Source organism: Lissotriton helveticus, chromosome 4_1, assembly GCF_964261635.1.
Source record: "Lissotriton helveticus chromosome 4_1, aLisHel1.1, whole genome shotgun sequence".
Lineage (NCBI taxonomy): Eukaryota > Metazoa > Chordata > Amphibia > Caudata > Salamandridae > Lissotriton > Lissotriton helveticus.
In genome coordinates this window covers 295,910,559-295,935,358 of record NC_136063.1, presented here as the reverse complement: position 1 = coordinate 295,935,358, position 24,800 = coordinate 295,910,559, and the positions used below count along the sequence as shown (strand labels likewise).

At 48.8% G+C, this 24,800-nt stretch overlaps 1 protein-coding gene across 2 annotated transcripts in view; it reads left to right on the top strand.

The window, feature by feature from the left end:
• The window catches only part of NTAQ1 (N-terminal glutamine amidase 1), a 173,509-nt gene that overhangs the window by 86,855 nt on the left and 61,854 nt on the right, over nucleotides 1–24,800 (top strand). For both annotated transcript variants that reach the window (XM_078686806.1, XM_078686805.1), the window contains one exon: nucleotides 9,956–10,104. In XM_078686806.1, coding sequence (XP_078542932.1) covers nucleotides 9,956–10,104 — 149 coding nt within the window. The remainder of the gene's footprint in view (nucleotides 1–9,955; nucleotides 10,105–24,800) is intronic.

Below are 24,800 nucleotides of genomic sequence, written 5' to 3'. Positions count from 1 at the left end.
CATCAATTTACTTCCACGCATTAAAGTCCCATTCATCAAGGTCAATTCATCTTTAACATTCCAAAACCCTTTGAGATTCTCATCACAATTTTTCTTGTCACCCCCAACCATCACGTACCTTTAACATAACCAGTTTCAAGACATTGTCCTTTTGTGTTTGTCCCTCCCCTGGAGCATAACTTCTTTACAATCCTTTGAGCGGTTGACTTGTAGCTTTCTCCTGCTCACTTTTAGAAAACTACTTTTTTATTTTTTGCTAAGAATTCCAAGAGAGTGTACGTGCTCTCCAGTGCTCTTCCTTGTGTGCGCCTGCCCCATCACCTGCACCTGTTGTTGCACTTGCTCTCTCATGTGCTTCTCCCTCCCTCAGAGCTTTGTGTTGTCCTCTTCCACGATTTATTGTCCTCTGATCCCATTTAGCTATGTCTATTGAGTGCTTCTTCCGCTAACCTGTGTTGTCCTATCTATGATGTAATTCTATCCCACTCTTGTGTTGCTCTCACCCGCATGTACTTCTTTTCCCTCCTTCACCCACCCAGCTTTATTTTTGTTTTATTCACTTCGTGACCTCCCTGCCATCTTTACTTCCTGTTTCAAATTGCTGCCAGTCCCTCTGCTTTAAAAACATTGAACTTTCATGCTACATCAGTTTTATTTATTGATCTATCTCGCATCAGTATATTAAAAAAAATTGTGCCCTCGTCCTTTTAAAAAGCTCACATGCATGGTGATGCACGCGCATGTATATGTATAAACACTTTCACGTGCATACACGCCAGCAAACATGAGCATGGTGATAAAATGACGCGACCGCCATCCCACTTTTTTCATTCTGGCCATGCTGCACAGCATTGGCAAAAACAAGTCTTTGTTGTAGTAGTTGTAGAGCATTGCCGAAAGGGACTGGCAAAACTGGTGAGACCTTTTTGCTTTGCCAATGCCATTTTTTTATGCCATGTGCTGTGTGTGGTGTCTCAATCAATCAGTCAAATAGGATTTATAAAGCGTGGCTTATCACCTGCAAGGGTATCCAGACGCTTGCAGGTCTCGGCGCCTCAGTCAAACAGCCAGGTCTTGAAGCCCTATGGAATTCCGTAAGTGAGGTGTTGGCCTGGAGATGTGTGGGGAGGCTTTCCCAGGTTTTTGCTGCCATATGGGAGAAGGATCGCCCTCCACTTCTGCTTAGGTGGATGCCAGGAGTGTGGGCAAGATATAAGGAGGCGGAGCGTGGTCTTCTCGCTGGAATTTCAAGTGGTGGTAATGTAGATGGGTCCTTGGTTGTGTAGAGCTTTGTGTGCATGGGCCAGCAGCTTGAATTGGCCTCTCTTCAGCATGGGTAGCCAGTGGAGTTGCCTGAGGTGTGGTGTGATATGAGATCGTCAGGGAAGGTCAACGATGAGTCTGGCTGTGGCGTTCTGTATGGTCTGAAGTCTTTGTAGGAGGTGTGCGGCGATTCCTATGTAGAGGGCATTGCTGTAGTCCAGTCAGGTGGTGATGAGGGCCTGTGTCATGGTGCGTCTCGTTTCAGGGGTAGCCACTTGAAGATCTTACATAGCATGCGCAGAGTGAAGAATGAGGCAGAGGAGATTCAGTTGATCTGTGATTTCACTGTGAACTTGTTGTCAATGAGTCCAAGGTTTCTGGCTTGTTCGAAGGGAGTGGGTGCAGTTTCTAGTTCTGAAGGCCACCAGGAGTCGTTCCATATGTTGCTGCTCTTGCCGAAAATTAGAACTTCATTCTTGTCTGTGTTCAACTGCAGGCAGTTTTCTTTCAACCAGTCAATGACACTTGTTCATTCATTCATAAATCTTTATTTCGGTAGATTATCACCATAAAAGATATTAAAGCAACATTTCATTAAAAATTATTAAAACATTAAAACATTATAACATTGGAGCATCCAGCGAAGTCCATAAGAGTGTTTCAATAGTACAAGGTATCACAGTTTTACAACGGTAAGGTTCAGAGACCGGCCTTGAGACATTGTCTTCTCAGAGACCACATTGAACCTAGGTATTTAGCCACGGCAAAAACAATGTGGTCCGTCAGGTCAGTTTTGAGCACTCTGAATGCGGCCAGACACTCCACAAACCCCAAATTCCTGCATACAGGAACAATCCATTTCTTACGAGTTGCACTATAAGCCGGGCAGAAAAAAATGATGTGCAGCTCAGATTCCTTGGAGACTCTGCAAGCCGGGCATGTACTAACGGCGGGTTCGCTCCACTTGCTAGTAAATGCTCGAAGTGGGAGAGTCCCGTGCCTCCATTGCAAGTAGAGTTTCCTGAGTAAAGCAGGGTATAATTTGTCCAGAACTGGTTCAAAACTGTAGATGTCCTTGATACGTAAAAATGACTCCGTGAGTGTCCCAAGGTTTGATCGACGACAGAGCACTGCTATTTTACTGTTGTGGTAAACCTTTGCCAGCCTCTTTTTGGGAATTAATGGACAGGTGGATAGGGGGTCAGACCAGAGGGTTGGTAGGCCTAGACCCTCCAACTCAGTTTTAATGAAATTAAGCCATTTGATTTTCCCTGCATTAGGCATAGCAAGCACCTCCTGGAGCCCCTGCCTATAGCTAATCAGTTCTGGAACCGCCCACAACCTACGCCAATAAACCAAGGGACGCAGTGCCAGATCTTCATCAAGAGGTCTCATCCCCAAATCTAACCTTAATGGGACAAGAGGCGTGCTGGGGGGAAGTGCTACCACCCGCCTGATGAACTTATTCTCCTCTTTCACTAGGTCTGGAGAGACTGCATGACCCCAGAGCTCACTGCCGTACATGGCAGCCCCTCTTGCCTGTGCCCTGTAGATCTGGAGAGGTGGGCCAACGGGTTGGATGGATGACCTATTTTTCCCCATAAGCTTCATAATCCCACCCGAGTACTGTACCAGTTTGAGTAGTGCTTTCTCTTGGTGTGGGCACCAGGACATTTTCTCATTTAGCGTGACTCCGAGGTACTCGAAGGTTCGGACCCTTTCGAGTCTACTTGGCCCAATGTGGGGGCTAAAGCGGAATTTTGATGGGGGATTGAAGGTCATAAATTTGGTTTTAAGAGTGTTAATTTCTAGACCGTGTTCCCCACAAAAGTCCACAAAACCATTAAGAACACGCTGGATCCCCATCGGAGACTTTGAAAGCAGCAGGGTGTCGTCAGCGAACATAATCGCCGGCACCCTGCTGCCTGCCAGCTTAGGAGCGTCAGAGTTATCGACCCCATTCAGGTGGGAGATTACCCCGTTGAAGTAGAGGCAGAACAGGGTCGGTGCAAGCACACAGCCCTGCCTTACCATCCTGTCAACGGGGAACCTGTTCGATAGGGCCCCCTCCTTGCCACACCTTACCTGTGCAAAGTTGGCAGTGTGGAGACGGATGATCATCTCAAGCAAGCCCTTAGGGACCCCCAGTTTGGCCAACACCTCCCAGAGTTTTCTGCGGGGAACCAGGTCGAAGGCCGCCCTTAGGTCCACGAATACAGTGTAGAGGCTGCCACCCTCCAACTGTACCGTTTTCCAGAAAATAAGGGCCAGCCGAAAGACCTGGTCTATCGACGAGACCTTCCTTCTGAACCCTGCTTGATATGGGCTCAGAATGTCATGTTCCGTCATCCAATTCGACAGACGATCCAGAATTAGCCTAGTGAAAAGCTTCTGGGAAACGTCGATCAGGCTTATTGGCCTGTAGTTGGCTGGGAGCAGAGGCGAGCCCTTCTTGAATATGGGCACTATCTCTGCCCCCAGCCAAGTTGGGGGGATCATCATGCCATTCAAGATCGCGTTGAACAACACCCTAAGATACGGGGCCCAGATCTTAACTTCGTGCCTGAAGAGGTCACCGGGGAGCTTGTCTAAGCCTGGCGCCTTTCGAGCAGCAAGGCCCATAATCGCCATAGTGAGCTCCTCCAGAGTAAACCCATCCATAGGGGATATACGTTCAGTGGGTTTGGCCATTGCGACTTCGGGTGGGTTCCCCAATTGGTCCAAGTCGGCAGCGCTATACAGGGTTTTAAAGTGGTCCTCCCACACAGCAGATGCAATATTTGCGTCTACTGCCGCAGTAGGTTCAGCAGAACCATGCTTGACGATCTGCCAGAATTTCCGGGCATCTCGTAGTGTGAGGGCAGCCGTCATTTCAGACCAGTTGTCATGGTCCCATTCCATTTTAGCATTGCGAAGGACAAGCTTGTAGGCCAACCGCTTTTCCCTGATCATACTGGGGGTTTACCGAATTTTGAGGGACTCCAAAAGAGCGGCCTTTGCTCTCCTACAAGAAGCACTGAACCATGAGGCTCTTCTCCCCTTGGCCTTTTTCGTCCTAGCCACAGGGTTCAGTACCTCTGCCAGGTTAGAGCAAAGCTCAGAGTGGATGTCCCCAAGCACAGTAGACTCAACGGGGGTGGATGACTGGGGAATGAGATCCACAACTTTTTCAAGGGCAGGCACCACGATCGCGTATAACCTCTGGATATCATTAGGATTCTCCAGGAGTTTTGGCCATCTGACTCTACGTCTGTTGCTAGTTGCAACTAACCCAGCAGGAAATGCTGGATTTTCTTCTTGGGTGCTAGTGGGCATTCCCTGGACCACGAACCTCAATGATAGTACATTGTGGTCACTGTCAGTCCTTGTAACTATCCCAAAGTCCCTCACTTTAGCCCAGTCCTTCGTTGAAACCAGGATATAATCTATCCGTGACTCCTGGCCTACTCTATTAAAGGTGGACTTAGGAGGAATATCTCCCTTGAACCGCCCATTACAGGCCCTCAGTGAGTGGGATAAGGTAAAGGATGTTATTTGGGTGACTAGAGGTGACCATGCCTTTACAGGGGGGCCCGGCAAGGTAGGTATCTCCCAAAGGTCATCCTCTTCGCTAGTTACCCCTTCCAGAAAATCCGGGAGGGGCTCGTACTGGGTATTAAAGTCCCCCCCAACTACAAGTGAAGGACAGAGGGTAGCAGAGTCGAGGAACAAAGCTAGATCCTCAATTGTCCCCGAAGTACCTGTTATCCCAGCCGGTCTTGAGTAAACATTTATTAATGCCACACTCTCACCAGATGCCCACTCCAAAACAACGCACTGGAAGTCCGCTGAGTTGGTTTCAAGGTTTTTCGCCCTGCAACCGAGGTGGGAGCCTACCCAGATCAACAGGCCACCAGACGGTCGTCCCTTCCCACCCCATTTGGCCGGAATGTCAAAAGAAACGTACCCTGTGCGGCACTGTTTTTCCCTGGCCCACGTTTCCTGGAACAAGCATATGTCATGTTCCTCAATGAGTTCAGCCCACTCCGGAGAATCTAATTTGTTGGCCAGCCCGGCAACATTCCAAGAAAGTATGGACACTGCGCCAAAAGCCCCCGCCTTATCGTTGGTATTAGATACAGAGATGCACCGGCTTGCCCTGCATTGGCTGTACTTAGGGCAATCCAGACCCTCTGATGGCAGCGAGCATATTACATACGGCGCCTTTGGAAGAGAGTTATCCTTAGTGTTTTGACCACCTGAGTCTAGGTGGATGGTTTTATCAGTCATTGGCTCAGGGAGAGTACCACCCGCACGATATTCAACAACATCCCCCTCTGTGTACTTAGTAACTCCTATAGTTAAATTACTGTTACCAGGGAGACATTGTAATGATCGAGAGGCAAGGCGCGGTGAAGGGCAGGACAAAGAACAGTATGGATCTGCTAAGGACGGTGTGTCAAAAGCCCTATGGGAAAGTCAATCCACGTCCTCAAGGCACCCAAATCTATTGTAAGTGGGTGCCCCATTCCACCCGCCATGTATGTCTTGCCAGTAGTTGGGTAGCCCACCCTGTGCACAATTTCTCGCCGGAATCCAGGTCCAGGTTCCCCCCGTATTAGGATGTAATCGCGGGGGATAAAAATAAGTTAGGGGTCTAGGTGTTATGGGCGAATTTACTCCATGATTGTTCCCTGAATAAATATGGTGTGCTGTATTGGGGTCTTCGAAGGAGACAATAACACAATCACCTGTGATAGATTTGTGCGAGGTCCCTATCCAAGGGACCCGTCGCACCATGAGAATTTCACTTCTCAGGTGATTGGGTAGCGGCCTGTTTACATTGAGCCAGTGAATTACCTTATTTTTTAATGACCCAAAGTCTTCCTGCTGTTGGTATGGAATTTCCGGCACCCCCGTTAACACAACTACATAGGGTCTTACATCTGGGGGAAGATCAACATAGCCCCTGTAATGATTTTTGTTAGATTTTATTCTCTGTGGAGTGTGGTGGTAAGTGTTGTGGTCTTTGGCCCTCGGGACTGCCAAGGCTTTTGGGCCTGGTGCAACTTGAACCGGCAGCTGATTGGCGCCCTCCGCTACTCTATTGACTGGAGTGCTTGTATTGACCTTATGCCGAGGTTTCGGAATGGGTTTAATCACCGGAGCTGCTGGTGGAATAACAGCGGGTACTGGTGGAATAAGATTAACGGCTAGTGGGCTAGTTGGTTTATTTTGAGGTATGCTCAGGGTTGCTAAAGTTAGAATGCTTTTTTCTGTCTCAAGCAGCTGGTTTTCTATTCTTGAGAGTCTAACTTCCAAGGGGGTTAGGAGTTTTTTTAACGTTTCCCAAACGATCGTCAAGAATTCCACATCCTTCCCTTCTATCGTGCAAAGTGGTACCCCACCATTCTCACTTTCTATTGCAAGATTGTCATATTCCCCCACCGATTTTGCTAGACTAGATTCTAATACAGAGGGGCAATTGTTTCCCATAGGAAGGGATGCGTGGAATACGTGGGGTGGTGCATGAAAGGGTAACTGGGGAGGGGGGCAACCCTCCCCCTTATCATTAAGCTTTGTCCCCGTAAAGAGCTGAACCTTTGCAACCTTAGCCTTTTTCCTAGAGTAGGCAGATGTGTTATTGCGTTTACGTTTGTGGATAACACCCTTTTGGGAGGTAACAGAAATCCTCCCGCTCATTTCCTTACACTTGGCAATAGGTACCGTCTCCGAAGAGTCCCCCTCAACCCCAACCACCCCACCCAATGATGGACTAAGGATGGGGGGGATGAACATGGAAACCCCACCATCAGTGCTGGGGCTGAGAAAGATGCGACTGCTGGCTGATGGATAACTGCGTGCGTCAAAATAGGAGCTGGGCCCATTGAGCGTTTAGGTGTTTTGGCAAGAGCAAAATGACCTAGAGAGGACTTTTTGGCCATAGTCAGCTCCTGAGATAACCTTCTGGCAGCGTCAAGTTCGATGGAGACCCTGTGCTGCATTTTATTAATCTCCATATCTATGGCGGAATTAGTCCTGGTAATAAAATCATCGAGTGTTCCATTTTGCAGCTTCCCTTTGGCTGCCCTACTTCTATACTCACGCGTGGACATAGCACCTTATAATCTGCAAGCGCCTCAGAAAGGTGAATTTACAATAACAAAGTAGAGGCCAAGGGGAGTAGCCCAGTCCAGTCTCCACCGGTCTCTAACGGCCTCAAACGGCCCGCTCTTTGCCCGGTCTTCGCCCGCACTTCCGTCCGCGCGCGTCCCGCGATCGCGTCAGGGGGCTGGGTTAAGTAGGAGGAGGGGGGCGGGAAGAGGCACCAGGTGCGCGCGATGTCCTGGCGCAAGCACCTCTGGTCCTCGCAGTCCCGCTCCCAGGCGTAGGCTCTCCCCACAGAAGCACCCAGCAGAGTTGGTAACCGAGCACACGGGCTCCCAGGTTACAGGACGAAGTTCCAGTGATTAATGGTAGGTCAGAGCGGGGAAGTCTTTAAAAGCGTGATTATGTCCGCGACTACGAGCGGCACCCCTTGTCATATATCTGTGGAAGTTGGTTTTGGTGGTGGTGGGGTCATCAGTGAGTGAGAGGATGTGTGTCGCCTGCATAGAAGATGGTGTTGACAATGTGAGATCTGATGATGTTGGCTAGTGGGGTCATTTATGCGTTGAAAAGTGTGGGGCTGAGGAATGATCCTTGGGGGACGCGCATGTGATATCTTTAGATTTGGAGGTGAAAGGAGGTTGGTGGATTCTCTGAGTTCTTCCAGTGAGGAAGGAGGTGATCCATCTGAGTGTGTCCCCTTGGATGCCGATGTTGTGGAGTCTTTTGATCAGTGTGGTAGGATATGTTATCGAAGGCTGCCGAGAGGTCATGGAGGATCAGGGCTGCTGTTTCTCCTCGGTCAGGGTAGGTTTGAATGTAGTCAGTGGCTGCAATAAAGGCAGTCTCGGTTCTGTGGTTGCTGTGGAAGCTGGATTGGTAAGCGTCGAGTAGCTGGTTATGCACCAGGTATGTAATAAGTTGCTTGTTAATGATATTTTCCAGTTCCTTCGCTGGGAATGGGAGTAGGGAGATTGTCTGGTAGTTTTTGTGTATGCTGGGGACTGTAGAAGGCCTTTTGAGTAGTGGTTTGACTTCACACATTTCCACGTATCAGGAATGTTGTGGTGGTGATGGAAGGGTTGAATAGAGTGATGAGTTCTTGGCCGATCCTTCGGGTTTCCGTGACTGAAGATGGTGTGCAGGCACGGGTCTGTGGGGGCTCCAGAGTGTATGGATTTCATGATGGAGGTGGTATCCTGGGTGGAGAGGAAGTTCCAGGTGGTCAGTCTGTGGTTGGTGTTGGTTGTGGTGGTGGCGTCTGTCGATGAAGTTCGTAGGTCTAGGTTGGGGTTCAAAGTTTCTGTATATGTTTGCAATCTTGCCGTGAAAGAAGTTGGTGAAATTGTCGCACAACTCCTGTGATGGTGTGATGTTTTTGCTAGCAGCTGGTTTGGAGAATTCCTTCACGATGTTAAAGAGTTCCTCAGTGTTGTTGCCGCTGGTTTCAATCCATGTGGCTAGTGCTGCCTTATGTGTTGCTTTCAACAGGCAGTGGTAGAGGTTGAGTGAGATCTTGAAGGCTGCCCAGTCAGATGTGTCTTTGCAGGTGCCCCACTGCCTCTCCAGCTGTCTGCTAGCTGTTCCGAGTTCGGAGGTGTACCAGCTGGCCTTTTTGGACGGTTTTCTCTGGAAGCTGCCCTTGATGGGTGCTATGCTGCAGGCACAATCGGTGATCCAAGCATTTACATTTTTTACTCCCTGTTCGAGGTCGGGTTTGGAGTAGGTTTAGTACGTTTGTCCAGTTGGTCCTTGAAATTTACTCCAAGCCCAGTGGAGGCTCTGGTTGACTTGGGGGGTGGATATGCTGAAGTGGATGATGGGGTGATCGGTCCATATGAGTTTGGTGACATGGCTGTAACAGTGAAATGACTGTGCTTCTTTTCCCATAATGTGTCAAGGGACCACCTCAAAACATAGTGGAACAATCATCTCTAGCATCCATCTGTGATGATGTGAACAGTCTAGTTGTTGGGATGGGAGGAGTTATGGGGTTGGAGGAAGAGGAGGGGCCAGCACAGGAAAGGGGTTAGTTAGAGTAGGGATAGGGACAAGTAAGGAGCACGTGAATAAAGCTCTTGATATATGAAGTTAGTGTCTGTCATCATTACGTCCACGACACTACACCATCCAGTAACCTTTCTTTGATGCAGAATCTCTCTTCATAATTCACGCTGCCACTAGCACAACATTTATACAGTATATGCTACATGAAACTTGTAAAGCTCAGTGCCGGATGTCGTCCTGTAGCAAATTTAAAGCCATCCTTTTTTGACAAAAGTGATCTAGCACTGCACTCATTGAAAGTGAATCCAGGAAATCCATGCCTGATGGACTTTTCCACTCTTTTCTTAGATTCAGTTGCCACCTGTGGGCTCTTTCCATGTTTGTTGTTTTGATTATGCCAAAACTGTTCGAGTTATTCTTCAAGAGTTTATGAAACGCCAAGACTGTTTAGAAATTTGGAACTAGTTCAGTTTGAGAGCAGTCTAAGTTCCTTTCACAGTCAATCAAAGCTTTGACATCTGTCCTGCTTTCTTTTTTATCTCCTCATTTGCTTTACTACTGGTCTATTGTTATTAACTGTGCTGTCTTTTTCTCCTAGGATTATCATGTGATTTTGCTTCATGTATCAAGTGGTGAGCGGAATTATATCTATGATCTTGATACACTGCTGCCATTTCCATGTGACTTTAACACCTATGTAAAGGAGGCCTTTAAATCCGACACCGATCTCCAGCCGCAGTTTAGGAGGTGAGGAGTCACAGTATGTTTCTCATGATTGCTGAATTGTTTCGTTGCTGAGAAACATATCACAGATCATGTACCACTTCGTTATACCAAGTGTTTGCAACAATAGCAGTGATGTCGCGCATCAAGGGATGTAAGTTATTCTAGGAAGGGAAGAAAGGGGCTCTTGGGTTGGGTAGACCTTATATCCCAGGGTTATAGAATTGCACCTAGAAGGTGTAAACACAAATACAATTCTGATACTGTCACTCTTATTAGCACTCCCCTCATCCGTCCATTTCCAGATCTGCACCTGAGCTTGTGAAGATTACTCACCATTCAATATGTTGGCGAAAAGCTTAAAGATGGTCAGACTGTCTTTTTTCTGATTAGTCAGCATTGCTTTTAAGGTGCTGTCACTGTTGGAGCTCAACAGTTCTGGTACAGATTCTACCCTGACACCATTAATTGAAATTAAATGAAATGAAAGAAATTTATAAAGTGCAAACAAATGCCCGGAGGCATCAAGGAGCTAATTGGGCTAGTCCCAAGGAAGGACAAGTGGCGGAATTTGAGATTCAAAGAAAACAAGGACTTGCACCAACACTTTACTTTTCGTCCCATTTTCTGATCTGCAGCAGGGCTTTGGAAGTTGGATTTGCTGTTAACACTAAATTACTGGAACTGCTGAGCTCTCTTTGACTCTGATAAGTGACATAATTATCAGTGGCAGCCCATGTTCATCCCTCTTGTTTCCTGAGCTGTAGCTGAATGTTGCAGAGATGTCGCATATTCCATTATGGTAGTTCAACAATCAGAGAAGATTCGACCAGCTATTGGTGATTGACCATTGAGTCTTTCAAAGTGTTTGTATGATGCCATCTCTCTGCTCCTGTGGTGCAAAGTGCATATCTAGCTGATCTCTTGCCAGGGGACCAATGACTATTGCACACTGACCTGCCTATTTCTATTTTCAGCAGTTAAACTATTGTGATGAAAATGGTGTCCACTTCATAACATTGTAAACTTTAGTGTGCTGCACTGATTGAAGTAAGGATGCACATTTCAACTGTGCATCCAACAGTGAGACCACAGGCACTGCACACTTGAAGACCCTGATCCCTCATTCCCAATATTAAGCATGCATTGCTAAGCATTGTAATTCTGTGACAAAAACTAGTTGGATGGTTGTAATTTACAATGACATTATGCTTCAGATAATGTTATGCGCAATAATAAGATTAACCTTGATTACTCTTCAAAGAAAAGCACTCCCTAGTAATCAAAATGAGCTTGGAGTTGTGCTGAATTGTCATGACTTTTGGTCATTTAGACTCCATCCTTGACTCTGACCCTAAATAGTTTGGAAGATGTTTACTCTGGGATTGTTGTTCTTTACTGAACGGTGTTGGAGTGGTCATGTGAGTCTTCTAAAGAAAGCTTGTAGGAAAGTAGGATCTGCTTCTATGTTCACCCCCACTTTTTGCCTGGTGCTAAGCTGTATTTGATTAGTCTGACTGGGATCCTGCTAATCAGCACCCCAGTCTATCTGCTTTCTCCCTAAATTGTTGTGTTCAGTACTTAGGTACATCCCAGATTGGCCCCTGAGGTACCCTTATAAGTCCCTAGTATATGGTACTAAGGTACCCAGGGCATAGGTACCCCAGAGGTCCCCCCTGGGCTGAAGCATGCATTATGCCACCCATGGGAGACCATTCAAAATGGAACAACAGGCCTGCCATTGGAGTCTGTGTAAACTGGTGCTAGGACCACTTACTAAAGATTATAGGTTTCCTATATCTAGGGTCACTACATTTAAAACCTATAAGTTACCCCTATAGCAGGCCTTTGCAATCCTGAAGGCAGGGTGCTTGGTTCTAAGTAACAGGGTGCCCCTGCATGAGCAGGACACCCCTACAGCCTACGGAGTCCATTCCCCCGGGGTTGTCAGTGAAGCAGCTGTATTCAAAATAGAGGGGCACCGCGTAATTATGCAATGACCATCTCGAAAACGGCTACAAAGAATCCTAATATGTTTGGTATCAAACATGTTAGAATCATACCCACACTCCATAAACAAAGTGGCAAAGCACTAGAAGAGCCCTCCGTTAGGCTCTCAGTGTTCCTGTGCTAACCTTCTAGAACTGGACAGCACAAAATGGTTGCTGCCGACCAGAGACACATTCCTTATTTCCTGCTGCTGACCCAAGCTCGAGCAGGGGAAGGCAGAACAATAGGTATTCTGTCACAGGGAGGTGTGACCACCTTCCAGACAGGATTTAGTGTATTGGGACCGAGTGGGTGCGCTTGCCAGTGCCACTAATTCTGCATAAGGGGCACATTTGGTGTCCCTGTGCATAGTCCAGTTCAAACCAGTCCTGGGAGCCGTTGGCGCGAAACTGGACAAAGGACATGAGAGTAACCTCCCCCCTGTCCAGACCCTCCCCTGGGAGGGTCCCCTGACTCCTCCCAACCCTTTCCCTAGGGTACTTAAGGGCTTACCTGGGTGTAAGTCCCTAGATTCGTCATGGGATAAGATTTAGATCAGACACCACTTCTTCTTCAACCGTCTGGGCACTCTGTTCTTCATTTGGGTTCGACTTCATCTCCCTTCCAGTCTGCTGCATCGTCTGTACCTGTGCACCATACCGGAACCTTCCAAGGCTTGTGGGCATCAAAGACATCTGAAGGAATCTCCCTTGGAGTGAAGGAGTCACTCCCCTGCATTCGCAGGCACCGCAAGTAAGTCGACCGGTCTGCTGATCCTGAGCTCCTCCGGACTCCGTAAGGTTCTGCAACACAGGTGGTGGTTTTCCACATCTCCCGACGCCTGCCCTGTCCTCTCACCAAGTTTGAGGCCAGTATCCCTTGTGGGGGTTGCAATAGCCGAACCCCTTTGTACCGCATCCACTTACAGTTGCAAAGGCTTGTAGGCTTCTTTCCAAGAAGATCTTCGGGCTCCAAGTAGCCCCCACCTCGAGCATCTCCAGAGACCAGAATCTTCAGCCACAACGCATCTTTGGTGAGCTGCTTGAGGTCCTCTCGCGACTCCCGTGCCTCCAGCCTGTGGGTCCATTTGATAGTCACACTTGTTTCTTTTGGGCTTCCCTGATACCTTGGGGCCTGCCCTGACTCCCCTGCTTTTGGTGAGTACCCTGGACCTTGCTGGTCCCAACGTTGCTCCTTCCTTAATTCCTGCGTTGGTTTCACTTGCCATAGCTTGTTGGTGCTCCCGCCGGACACTGACCCCTCAGTATTCGACATCCTTCGTGGGACAGCTCGTGCATGGCTGGAGAACAAGAGACAGTTAAGCAGAACAAGGTATCATACAGTTGCTGTTACATTCCGCGCCAAAAAGAGAACAAAAAGATAAAAAAAACAAAAAAATCAGGGATTGTTACAATACAGTGGATCACAACGATGGTCAGGTAAGAGAAGTCTGGTCAATAGGTGATGTGGATGTAAGAGCTGATATAGGCAGCCTACAAGGTGTAGCGCCATCTACAGTAGGGTGTTCAAGTAAATATGTCTGCAGTGGGCCCCAAATATCCCGGGGGCGAGAGGAGCAGTGGAGAAGTTCTGGATAAGTGTTGAGTTGAGTTTGCCATAATATTAAATCTGATAACCAGTCTTTAAATTTAGGAGCACGCCCCCTGCCCCAGCGACAGGCTATGCGCCGCTTAGCAATCACAAGATAAAAGGACGAAAAGCGCTGGTGTTTAGCAGGGAGTTGCTCAGTATAACCTAAGAGCGCCACTATTGGAGATCTCGGGAGAGGTAGAGAGACCATGGAGTCAAGGGCCGAAAGGACATCGTCCCAAAAAATGCGGACATCAGGGCAGTCCCAAGCAAGGTGTAGGAAATCAGCATGTTCCATTCTACATCTGTCGCAACTGTGCGAGTCCCTCAAGCCGAATCTGTGGAGTGTAACTGGGGTATAATATCTACGATGTATGAATCTGTAATGAATGATACGAAGCCTACTATTGGCTGATATTTTTTCAGTCTGACCACATCAGTACAACCATTGTGCAACTGTGATGTCCTGCCCCAATTCCGCTGACCACTTGGCACGTGCCGGACATGCGGGATATTCAATGTCGCCATAGAGGCCGTGATAGAGCGTGGATACTAGATGTGAAGCAGTAGGTGCGCGCAGGACATTATGTAGCGGGGTAAATGTCGCAGGTTCAGATGGGTATGTACCGAAGCTTGAGGTGCTGTATTTATACAGAAAAGTATATAGAGTCTTTTTGTCCCTTGTTCTTGTGTTAGCCATTGTTGGGTATGAGGATGACGTATGAGATGAACCTTGTGCATAGATGTTAGGAAGGTGGTGTATAGCCCCTGCCTGGTTTCCAAGTAGCCTTATGAATATTCATTCATGCTGTGTCAGTCTAACGATGAAGTCATACAACACTATTGTTCATGGAAACCCTCCTTCTGCGACCAGGACTAGAACTAGGTTCAATCCTTAAAAGGTGTTCAATACTTTACAGGCTCGTTACTGTGTAATGTAGGGGAGGGGATGTAGGTGAAAGGGTATGATGTTACCCGGACCTATATTAGGGTACCTATATGAAACATAACACAGTATCCTGCAGAGGTTGTGTGCATGGTCTGTCGGGGTGGGAGGGGATCCCAGGGTGGCTGGCTACCAAGAGTCGTCCCAGGCTGAAGGCATGGGTCCCAGGAGAAGTACTTCGGTCTTGTCCGAGTAAAGCTTGACGCACCTGTCACTCATCCAGGTAACGACGGCCTTCATTCTGCTGTGGAAGTTGGTTCTGGCGGTTCCATGTTAGTTGGTGAGGGAGAGGATCAGCTGGGTGTCGTCGGTGTAGGAGACGATATTGTGTCCGTGGCTTCTGACGATGGCTGTGTGGGGGCACATGTAGACGTTGAAGAGGGTGGGGCTCAGGCAGGAGACCTGGGGCACTCTGCAGCTGATCTCTGTGGGTTCTGAGAGGAACGGGGTAGTCTGACTCGCTGGGTGAGGCCGGTGAGGAAGGAGTGGATCCAGTCCAGTGCCATGTCGTGGATGCCAGCGCCGTGGAGTCGCGTGATCAGGGTGTGGTGGGATACTGTGTTGAAGGCGGCCGAGAGGTCCAGTAGGATGAAGGCTGCAGGCTTGTCCAGTTGAGGAGGGAGTGGATGTCGTTGGTGGCAGTGAGGAGAGCGGTCTCTGTGCTGTGGTTGCTTCAGAAGCAGGATTGGGTGGTGTCCAGGATGCGGTTTACTGCTAGGAGTGCAGAGAGTTGGGCGTTGATGGCCTTCTCGATGAACTTGGCTGGGAAGAGGAGGAGGGAGATGGGTCTTACATTCTTGAGGTCAGTCAGGTCTGAGGATGGCTTCTTCAGCAGTGGGTTGATCTCAGCTTCTTTCCAGTCGTTGGGGAAGGTGGCGGTGTTAATGGAGCGGTTGATGGTGTGGCGGAGCAATGGCGGTGGCTGCTCTGTGGAAGATGTGGTACTGACAATGATCCGTCGGGGCACCTAAGTGGATGCTCTTCGTGGTCTTGAGTGTGTCCTCTGTTGTGAGCGTGGTGCAGCAGAGCATGGTCTGTTGGGGTGCGTCATGTTTGCCTGAGGAGGTGGCGGGCGAAGTGGCAGGGTCTCGGGTGTTGAAGATGTTGTAGATCTGCCTGATCTTGTTGTGAAAGAAGGTGCTGAGTTTGTTGCAGAGGTCGTGGGAGGGAGGACGTCTGTGGTCTTGCTGTTGGGCCTGGGGATGAGTTCTTTGCTGTTGGCGTTGATTCCGTCTTGGAGGGCTGTTTTCTTTGTGGTTTTGAGTAGGAGGTGGTGTGCGTTGATGGCAGATTTGAAGGTAGCGTGGATTTCCATGGTTTTTCTGTTGCTTTGGTTGTCCTACAAACTAGTTTGTTACGTTCTGTCAACTGGCGACCCATCTCTTTTGCACCTGTGTTGTGGTGTTGCCAGTTTTGCCAGGTGTCAGTTGTTGAAGTTCATTTGATGGTGGACTGAGCAGGCTACTCCTGGTGGAGTTGTGTGCAGAAGATTACTTACACCTCTGTCTGATAAATGTTTTATGTGCTTTTCACTGAATCAACAACAGACTTAATCCTGATGACGAGAATGCTGACAGTAGGGACCCCAAGTTATATTGAGGTCTTTAGGGGACCATAAAAAGAAGAAATAACACACCCTACCTGTGCCTTGGTACCATCCAGAAGTACGGAAGCATTTGCAGTTCAGAGAATAGGGAGCTTTGGAATGAAGTGGAGATGCTGCTCTGCATCAGGTTTCCAGTCCAGCACCGATGCATTCTTTCCATTGGGCATGGCTGCTCATCATGTCCTGTGGTCAGCGGCGGCTCCTGCGCTATGGTGGAAGAGCGTCACCCCCCCTCCACCACCCCCCAGCCAGCAGGACCAGCTGCAAAACTGGAAAAAGAAAACGATAATAAACCACGGTTATTATTGTTTTATTTTTCTCCTACAGTGGAGTCTTGGGGGTGGGTCAGGGAATTACAGGCATTGAGGGGGAGTGGTGTGCACTGTTTTCAGTGCGCATGATGGTTTGGCTGGCCATTTCAGGCCGGCTAATCCGGCATGCACACTGAAGCTCTCTCCAACTCGATGTAGCGAGATTAAGGCCGAAGGGACTGATGCCCTATCATGCACGAAAAGCGGGAAGTGTACCTAAAACTACAGCTACCAGCATGCCTTGGGACCTTTGCAGCAGACATAAGCCCCTCCTCTACAGGGGAAAGGTGCTTGTCAATTAACTTGTTTCCGGAGAGGAATGGCGGATGGTGATCCCCGCCGGATTCCAGCGTGAAGACTGAAGCCTCGATGGAGAATTCCAGCTGTCTTGTTCTGGACGTGGTGAAACCTTAGATCCTTGGAGTAGCGGAGAGTTTACTCGAAAATCACCACGCAGTATTGTGGAGAGAGAGCGGGCTCGCCTCCTTCACCTTGATTGATGTTCGGGAGAATTGAAAGTCCCTGTTCAGAAAGTGAAGCCGCGCTGCATTAATAGCACGGAGACGCGCTATGATGGCATGTGAGTAAAAGAAAGCTTTTAAACTGTGTATCGCGTCTGAGTCTAAAGACGCGTCCGGTGCAATTGTTTTCAATCGTAGTGAGGAAATCTTACTGAGGATTTCCTTAGTGGCTGTTTGGGACATAACTTGTTTTGCATCGTATTCCTGGGAGTATATTGGAAAGAGCCAGGAATTTGCTTGCATTACGGAATCGAAGTGGTGCCACTTAAAATAATCCATGGACTTAGTGTTGTGACTCTAACAATGCCTTGTCAATAAGGGAAGACAAAACCCCTTTTTCTAGTGACTATTTTTCTTTGGTGAATTGCAGCAGTCTAAGACTTTGTACCTTTTGGGGGAAGCGTTTGTTTGCTGACAATTACTCTCGGATATTGGGCATAAACTATATCTACCCTAAGGACAATACACTCAGAACAGAGCACGTATTATTGAAGTGGGCTGTGAGACCTTGGTGAGTCGGGAGAAAAGAGAAGAACCATTTCCTGTAAAGATGTAACAAGTGGACAGAAAGTAATCTTCTGCTTTGTCACTCTTATGCAGCCTTGAAGGTTTTTCGGACCCAGCACAGAGTGTATACCACGCCCTTGAGAGGAATACCGAAACCACAGCCTCTTATTTCTTTTATCCCCTTCCCCTTTTTTCTCCGAGGCACGAATTCACGCAGTGAGTTTATCCTTCCCTGCTGGGGTTCGCGTCGGGAGAAATTGGGGGGCTTAGCTTCTGACATTGTCTCCGCTAGGCACAAGAATAAGGTTAGTGGCGTTTTTCTGTCTTGTGCTGCTGCCAACCGACAGATTGACAAGCCCAAGTATACAAGCCCGGCCTAGACGATGGATATTGAGAATGTGTTGAAATCCGTGGTGGAGAGCCTGGCCGCTTTGCAGCAGGAGGTCAACACGTCTAGAAGTGAGAATCAGGTCCTATATAAGGAAGTTGGTGTCTTGAGGAAAGAAGTGTCAGGACTAGCACGTAGGGGCACTGGAGGGATTCCCTATCTTAAGCCAGCTACTCTGCCACCTCCTGTATCTACTGCACACACACCTTTGCTGGGAGCTGAAGGGGGTGAGTTTTTTGCAATTCCTCCAACTACATCTTCCCCTTCAGATCCTGTCCCTACAGTACATGTTATACAAAGCACTGGTATCCCATTAGCGCCCCCAGAGAGATTCTATGGAGACCCAAGGAGGTTTGAGACCTTTTTGAACCAGTGTAGGCTACATTTTTTATGTAAACCTGGGGTGTTTCAGGAGGACTCTGCTAAAACGGCATTTCTGATGTCGTATATGGAAGGCAATGCTGCAAGCTGGACTATTCCACTACTAGAAAGAAACGATCCTGTGTTGCACAATTTTGCTGACTTTTGCCTGGAGCTGCGAAAATTGTTTGATAGAAAATCACATATGCTGTCCTTAGACAGGGAACTGTTAACATTGCGGCAAGGGTCCCAAGACTTGTTGTCGTATATTACGTCTTTTAATCGACTAGTGGTCGAAACTGAATGGCCTCCTGGAAAAAGGATATCCATCTTCTATCAAGGATTATGAGGGGAGCTGAAAGACGTTTTGGCACAAGTAGTGCAACTACCTAACACCTGTGAAGACCTAATAGACCTGACGGTCCAGTTAGATCATAGACTTTTAGAACGGAGAGGGGATAAGAACAAAGGAGAAGGTCGCTATTTCTATCCTCGCATAAAAAGCTCTACTGAAGATCATCCCAAGGTGCTTGAAGGGATAGAGCCTATGCAGATAGGAGGTTTACGGGGCCCCCTCTCTGTGGAAGAAAAGGAGAAAAGACGACGATTGAAGCAATGCCTGTACTGCGGCAAAGGAGGGCATTTCATTAAGGATTGCAGAGCAAGGAATGCTCTGCCCGGACGATCGTTTGTGCCGCGAAGTCAGGCAATTGTACAATCAGGAAGTCCGGCGGAAAACTAGAGAGCCCAAATCAGGAAGAGGTCTCTGCCTTGGGTAATCAACTACAAATGATCTCACCTACGCTTGTTAACACTTTACATCCAGCGGTAGCACATATGAATCTAAAAGTCACTCTGTGGGTCAACTCCCAAGAAGCCTTGGATATAGACGCATTGCTTGATTCTGGTGCTACTGGGAACTACATTGTTAGAACTGGGGGTCTCTAGTTGGCAGAGGTAAGTACCTTAGACCAAATAGGGACCCTTGCTTCTAGTCAGGGTGAAGGAATAACCCTCTGAGATAACCCCTGCTCACCCTCTAGGTAGCTTGGCACGAGCAGTCTAGGCTAAACAGAGGCAATGTGGATAACATTTGCACTTAACACAACAATAATCCCCAATCCACCACAAACTGAGACCACACAGGTAAGTATATTTTATAAAAATATATAACTTTATCTTTATCTAATTTCAGCAAGGTAAATCAAGCAGTTGCACGATAATTACTTCATTATAAAAATGTTGCACTTCTTCTTAATGGTTGCAGTTAAATTGTTAGGAAGTTCTTATGAAAAATGTCTCAAGTCTCTTTAATCAGTAATTAAAAATAATGCCACTGCTTTATATTCAATTAGCTCTAAAAACAAGCATATTGCGCAATGCCAGAATTATTCTCAGCCCGCAAAGCAATGGGCCTCAAGCGCTGTGAAAACAATGCCAGCTTCGTAAAGTCGCCAAAAGAATCAGCCCCTAACGTCTGGGGCCCTATGCGCTACAAGCGCGCCTCACCGGAATGCTGGGGGGGGGTTTCCCTTCCCCTCGTCCGGCACTTCGTCAGGCCTCAGACGCTCCCCGCCTTCCAGCGCTCACTCGCGCTCTGGCCCGGCCGGTCTCAGGAAGCTCTCCGCCCGCTCTCAGTCCTTCAGGGAGCAGCGGGGAGCAGAGACGGCAGGCCGGGGCTGGGAGCACTCGCTGGATTCCCTCGGCGAGGTCGGGTCAGTCTTCCCCGGTCCCGGTCAGACGGCACTCGAAGAGGTCCCGATGACGGGAACCAATCCTGTCGCGGCAAATGGGGCGAGCCTCCAGCAGCACCCGGGAGTCAGCCAATGGCAGTGCGGCTCCCGGGACAGGCAAGCAATGACGCTCCGCTCCTCCGGCCAATCACGGCCCAACAACACTGATGACGCTGCGCCGCACGGACCTATCCCGTCGCGGCGTTGGTGAGGGGGCTCGGCTCCTCCAACCAATGGGAGCGCGGCGGCTTCGTTCTTCGGCCCCGCAGCTCCGATCAGGACGGCACTTCGGGGAGAGGTTTTTCTGGCCCCGGGCAGCGGCGGTGATCAGGCGGCAGATGATTTTAGAGGGCGCGGGTCACGGACAGACCGCCCTCTAAGCCTCACAACCGCTCTTGAGTGAATTCCGCGAGGGGAGGAACCACAGACCTCCGACCCTCGCCGGGAATGTGCCGATGAGCACAACGATCCCTTCTTACACTCAGCAGTTGAGCACCACACGCTCCAGGTCCAAAACAACACGATCTTGCAGTAATTCTTGGCAAAGCTTTAGGAACCTTTAACCCTGGGTTCCCAACAGGAGGCCAGCTCTTCTCAGGCCCTTGGAGATTCAAGTTGTGGACACAGCACACAGCAAAGTCCTGGCAGTTTCAAGTAGGCAGGGTCACAGCACACAGCAAAGTCCCTTTCTCCTCCTCAGCTTTCAGTTGTACAGCAGAACAGGTCAGCCCTTAGAGCACACAGCAAGGCAATCTTTCTTTAGTTCTCCAGCAGTCCTTCTTCCAGCAGAGGTTCCTTCTTGAGTGTAGAATCTTGGAATCTAAACTTCTGTAGTCAGGGGTCCTTTCCTTATACCCCTCAATGTCTTTGAAGTCCTTTGACGTCTTTGTGCAAGGGAGCCCTGGGCCCGGTCTAAACCAGTTCTGGGGGTTGCGGAGCACTGAGGTGTTTCTGGTTTTCCTCTTCCTGTCAGCTTCAGGGTCAGAGGTGTCAGTTGGCCGGCAGGAGGGAGAGCCAGCATGGTAGGCAGGCAAGCACAGCCCGGCACTGTCAGGCGCTATCTCCTCCCACCTCCCTGGCAGCAGATCTGGCCTTTGATCCCCGGGCTGACTCCGATCCCCTCCTCCGGGGGTTCTGCAGCCCCCGTCACACCCAGACCAGACAGGCATTCCACAAACCCAGGCACACAGAAAGGTTTAGACAAGAGAACAGCCACTTTCTAAAAGTGCTATTCTCCAACACAGGATTTAAAAACAACCTTCACTAAAAGATGTGTTATTAAATTCTGAGTTCAGGGATATCTTTCACTCATGTCCCATCTTGTTCCTATGGGGAGATAGGCTGGTATCCCATGGGACCAGCCTCCTCCATGTTACTCTATGAAGCAAGATAACCTTACAGCAGTGAGCGCACAAAATGGCTGCTGCCCACTACCAGAGCATGTGACCTGCACTAGTACATGCTCTACCTTATCCATACACTGCATCCTGCCCAGGGGGGTACCTTGAGCCTTCCATAGGGGTGACTGATGTGCCCAGACAGGGAAGGGTTAGGCCCAGCCAGTGGTGATACTGGCCAGGGGGACAGGCAGTCACTGACTGCACACAGGCCCTGCGCTGGCAGGCCTGAGTCACCTTTTTAGGGCTACTCATGTGGGTGGCGCAATCTGCGCTGCAGGCCCACTAGTAGCATCTGTCATCACCAGCCCTGGCACACATAATGCACTTTACTAGGGACTGCATGGTGATGCAAATATGCCAATCAGGTATATTTAATCAATATGGCAATTTACAGAGGGAGCACTTACACTCTGGCACTGATCAGCAGTGGCAGAGTGTCCAAAGTATCTAAACCAGCAAAAACGAAATCCAGCGCAGCATCAAAAATACATGAGTCAGAGGCAAAAAGATGGGGAAAGAACCACGCCAAAGGTGTCAGGTCTAACACGTGTCCCCTCCAGCTGAAAGTGGGGAGAACGACCCAACCTCTTGGGAGTCCTCATCACTAAGGCGGAAGAATCTGGACAGACCGTCAGCATTGGCGTGTTCTGTACCAGGGCGGTGCTCCACCGTAAAGTCCATCCCCTGTAGGGAAATGGACCACCTCAACAATTTTGGATTCTCACCCCTCATCTGCATTAACCACCGGAGGGGCCTGTGGTCGGTCTGAACACGGAAGTGAGTCCCAAACAGGTAGGGCCTCAGCTTCTTCAGAGCCCAGACCACAGCGAAAGCTTCTCATTCAATGGCACTCCATTTCTGTTGCCTGGGGATTAGCCTCCTGCTAATGAAAGCCACTGGTTGGTCTCCGCCCTCATCATTGATCTGTGAGAGTACTGCTCCCACGCCTTGCTCTGAAGCGTCAGTTTGCACAATGAACTCACTGGAAAAGTCAGGTGCCTTAAGCACCGGTGCTGTGCACATGGCAGTTTTGAGGGTGTCAAAAGCAGTTTGACAGGCCTCAGTCCAATTCACTTTCCTGGGCTGATTTCTAGATGTCAGCTCTGTCAAAGGGGCCACAATGGTGACATACCCTTTGACAAACCGTCTGTAATACCCGGTGAGACCTAGAAAGGCTCTCACCTCAGTCTGGGTCTTGGGGGGCTGCCAAGCCAGAATGGTATCAATCTTTGCCTGTAGGGGCGCCACCTGGCCGCTCCCTACCTGGTGTCCCAAGTACACCACAGATCCCTGCCCTATCTGGCATTTACTGGCCTTGATAGTGAGGTGTTCCTCCCAAGTGGAGCTGAACACAGCAATGTCATCCAGGTAGGCTGCGCTGAATTGCTCCAGCCCCGCCAGCACCTGGTTGACCAATATCTGAAATGTGGCAGGGGCATTTTTCAACCCAAAGGGCATGACACGGAACTGGAAGTGCCCCTCTGGTGTGGAAAATGCTGACCTCTCCTTGGCCCCCTCGGTTAAGGCAATCTGCCAGTACCCTGAAGTCAAATAAAAAGTGCTCAGGTACTGGGCAGCTCCCAACCGATCCACCAGCTCATCAGCTCGGGGGATGGGGTGCGCGTCAGTCTTGGTGACCGCATTGAGCCCACGGTAGTCCACGCAGAACCGAAGTTCTGGGGTGCCACCGGGGGTAGCAGCTTTCTTAGGCACTAAGACCACTGGGCTAGCCCAGGGGCTGCTGGAGGGCTCAATAACCCCTAGCGCCAACATCTCGGAAACTTCTTCCTTGATGCTGGCTCTGACCTTGTCAGCCACTCTGTAAAACTTCTGTTTCACAGGCAGACTGTCTCCAGTGTCCACATCTTGGACGCACCACTTGGTGACACCTGGGGTCAGGGAGAACAGGGGGGCGAACTGACCCAAGACTTGGCGACAGTCCTCCTGCTGCGCTGGGGTCAGGGTGGGGGAGAGGACCACACCATCCACTGACCCATCTTGCTCCTTGACCGCCAGGAGGTCAGGGAGAGGATCACTATCCTCCTCCCCTCCAGCATCTGTAGCCATGAGCATAGTCAAAAGCAACCAGCAGCTGACCAAGGTTTCGCACATCCACTTTGTCTGTTTCAAAATTATTAGGCGGTGCGGCTACTCTCACCATCCGCTGCCAAGGATGTAGATCAGACCAATAGTTATGTAAGAGCAGAGAGGCGCACTCAGTGAAGTCAATAGTATACGAGAGTCCAAAAAGAATTGTAGATCTTCAGTTCTTATTTGTAAAAGTTTTCTTTATTTTCGTGTACAGCGGCACAGCCAACGCGTTTCATTCCCATTCGTGCCTTGGGAATTTCATCAGGGCTGCAAAAATACATTGACATATATAAGTATTTGTCCAATATAAGAAAGACATTTGCCCAAAGGGGGCACCAGTCCGAGCCAAATTGCATAAACGTGCGCACCCATAGATCCAAATTTGTTGACCAAGTTAAAAAACTGCTAAGTGTCAATTTCAAATTTAAAAATACCTAGTGAAAGCATATACCCCCTCACCGGTACTATGCAATCACCGGGCCAGTACAAGTCAAAATGCTTGATCCTGATTAAAAACGCCACACCATGCCTATTGGAGAAAATAGGCACCCGAAGTGTGCAAGTTTTCGAGCCATGCGGACCATCGGAAAAGAGAGAAAGAAAGGTTGTGGTTCAGATATCCTTATTCCCAGTATGAAAGATAAATAAAGGTCAAAGTGAAAGAATGTGAACCGACTATCCTGTACTCAAGCTAAGAATCCCCGAAAAAGTTTTCGTGCAGTGAAGACCAAGGAAAAAGGAGGGGTCCCTTGTGAAGAGGTCCAGAGTGAGACGTATGAAAAAATATTTGAGAGAATGTTACCGCTCACCATATATACAGACAATCTAGTCTATGCGGTGTCTCTCGACGTCGTACTTCTTAGAAAACCGTTTAGAAGACAGTCATGGTAGGTCACTGTGTGTACCTATAATAAGAATGTTGTACAAAAGCGCATGAGGACAATATCATTTGCGGATTTGATTTTTCTTGCGGGAACATTGAGTTCCCGTTCATCTAAGATTCTGAACTTGTTTTTTATAAAAGAAACACCTTTATTGGTATGAGTGATAGGGGGTGGCCAAAGATGGTGTTTAAACTGATCCCTTTTGGATCATTATATCAAAAAATGAGGGGATATAATACCTGCAAAATACTCCGTGTTAGGTTCCAAGTGGAATGAAGATCCAGGTCCCCCCAAAATGTCAGATTACTGTTGCTATGGCAAGTCAGTGAGGGTAGAGGTTCCGGACCCCTATACGTGAGAGGTTAGAAGGATATGTAGAAGTTAGTCCCGTATA